Below are 2365 nucleotides of genomic sequence, written 5' to 3'. Positions count from 1 at the left end.
GGGGCGGTATTGAAGGCCTTGCAGAAGTCTAGATAGGTGACATCCATATCTCTCCCTTTGTCCACCAAATCAGTCACTCCATTGTGCAAAGCCACTAGATTAGTTAGGCATTATTTGTCCTTGCATGTTTCTAGGTTGTCTTAACATGATCTAAATCTCTTTCTTCACACTTTACAGAATTCAAATTCCTTTACCTAATTTTAGCATTTTCTAAGAAAACTAAATTCTCTTCCAAGAAATTGTACTGGCTGTCTTTTTCTACCATGATGATAAACTTTTACAAAATATTTTTGGTATTCACCTCCATATTACCACATTCTTGGCCATATTACCACATTCTTGGGGGGGGGGGGGGGGAAATGTCAACAAATCAAAATAAGTATATAGACTACCCAATATACTCATACATTCATTTTACAATCAATATTTTCTGTGGTAAAGAAATACAAGAATCTGAAAAAATATGTAGGTTTATGTTTGTTAGTAAGGCTGAGAAGCAAAAAGAATGCAGTATGTATAGCAATTTAGCAGCAATTAAAAATACAAAACTATTTATACTAGCTGAAGAAAAACCATTTTGTTTACACATTTCAAGAAAGACCAGCACTATTTAAAAACAAACTGAAAATTAAATTTTGAGCCTTACTCCTTTACCTAAAAGTTATATTTAATGGCTTTGCTACTATATTTGCAACCATCTTCTTATGCGAACATCTTCACCCTTTTATTATGGAAATTTGCTAACTACAGGATTTGTAAAGACAGAACAAAGCAAAAGGCAGAAGAAGAAAATATATTAGACACAGATTGTTTTAATTTTTAAATCTAATGAGATGGATCTACAGAATTGTTATACTAAACTTATTCAGAATAATAGAAATATTTGAAAAGAAATCTAAAGTATATTTTTATCCAAACTGTGTGCAATACTTCTTTCCCCCTTTACCTGCTCTTAAATTATTATATCAAGTACACAAATTACAGAAAATTATTTTTGAATGTCAAACACAGACTACCTAAGGTTTATTTGGTTATTATTTTTACATTTACATTGGGACCTGCAAAATAAACAAATCTGTTAAGTTGCGTAAACACAATACAGAACCTAGAAAAGAAATGCACTCTACAGTGTGTCATGACACTTTGCCTGACAAAATATAGTGACATAAGATGTAGATTACAAGCAACTAAAATGGAAAGATTACAAGTAAATATAGCAATAAATTAAAACAAACATTTAGAGGCAGGCTAAGCATGCAGAACAAGATAGAGATTAGCTTTCATGAAAGAAGAGACAACTTACATGGCTGTTGAGAAGAGAGCTTCTGTGAGTAGAAAGACCATCAGATTTTTGAAGTGTCTCAATCGCCATCTCAATCTGATAATAGATGTCATTAGAAAATGACTCAAGACAGTATAAAAGACTAATCAGAAAAATTCTGATAGATTCCCTTAAGTTCAACAGAAATATCTAGTTTGGTCAGAGCTAAGAGATATTTTCTACTTTAAGGCCTCATCCTTAAGTCCTCATGAAGGCAAACCTCCTAGTGATGTCAGAGTGGTATTTTGCTTGCATATATACTGCAGGATCCCACTTTCAAAGTCCAATTTACCTTCCTTCCTACTCATGAAATAAGAGAAGTAGATTTACTAGTAAGCTACATTGCAAACAGTAAAAATTACTGAACAATCAGTGTTTTGAATAGAAAAAAAACCCAGAATAAAATCCTTAGAAATGCCTCAGTGTTTCTTCCTCTAAGTATTTGAGAAAGAACTGTGCACACTTTGAGTGTGAATAAGAAGCAAAATTTCTGCTCTCTGCAACCATAGAGTAAAATCTCAGTCATTCAGTAGGTTTTCTGCCATTAGCTTCATTGTACAGGATATCACTCCCTACAGCCTGTTAGAGCATTCTTTGAATATCCAGAGCTCTCAAAGTAAACAAAAATTGGAGGCTTACACAGACAGCAAGATCCATCCTTAAAAGAAAAGAAAAAATCAGATGGGTTCAAAATAATACTTTTAAAGGAAAAAGTATTATAAACCACTAATTATACAGTAGCATTACTCCTAATACAAATGAGTAAAGACAACCATAACCATTCCTATTCTTCCCTTCCATATTAATACCTCTTATTAATTCAATGACAACAATAAAAATAAAATTACAATCTAACTGTAGTTTAGATGCAGAGCTAAAATAGCAAAAACATTGAAAGTCATTGAGACAATGGGATGTACAGTAAAAGAAGGCACATAATGACCCACATTAAATGGAAAAGACAGAAAAGCAATGGAACAGTATCTGTACATTTAAAACCACTTATATCCACTGTTGACAGTTTTAAAATAAATCTTCCCTACA

The 2365-nt window shown here is 32.4% G+C and overlaps 1 protein-coding gene across 1 annotated transcript in view; it reads right to left on the bottom strand.

The window, feature by feature from the left end:
• LOC102040691 (transcription factor RFX3) overlaps window positions 1–2365 on the bottom strand; it is a 121856-nt gene that overhangs the window by 79138 nt on the left and 40353 nt on the right. Inside the window, exon 3 of the mRNA XM_031065287.1 lies at window positions 1304–1378. Coding sequence (XP_030921147.1) covers window positions 1304–1378 — 75 coding nt within the window. The remainder of the gene's footprint in view (window positions 1–1303; window positions 1379–2365) is intronic.

The sequence above is a fragment of the Geospiza fortis genome, unplaced genomic scaffold (genome assembly GCF_000277835.1).
Source record: "Geospiza fortis unplaced genomic scaffold, GeoFor_1.0 scaffold238, whole genome shotgun sequence".
Lineage (NCBI taxonomy): Eukaryota > Metazoa > Chordata > Aves > Passeriformes > Thraupidae > Geospiza > Geospiza fortis.
Note: the sequence above shows the minus strand (reverse complement) of the source record. Positions and strands in the feature narration are given on the sequence as shown.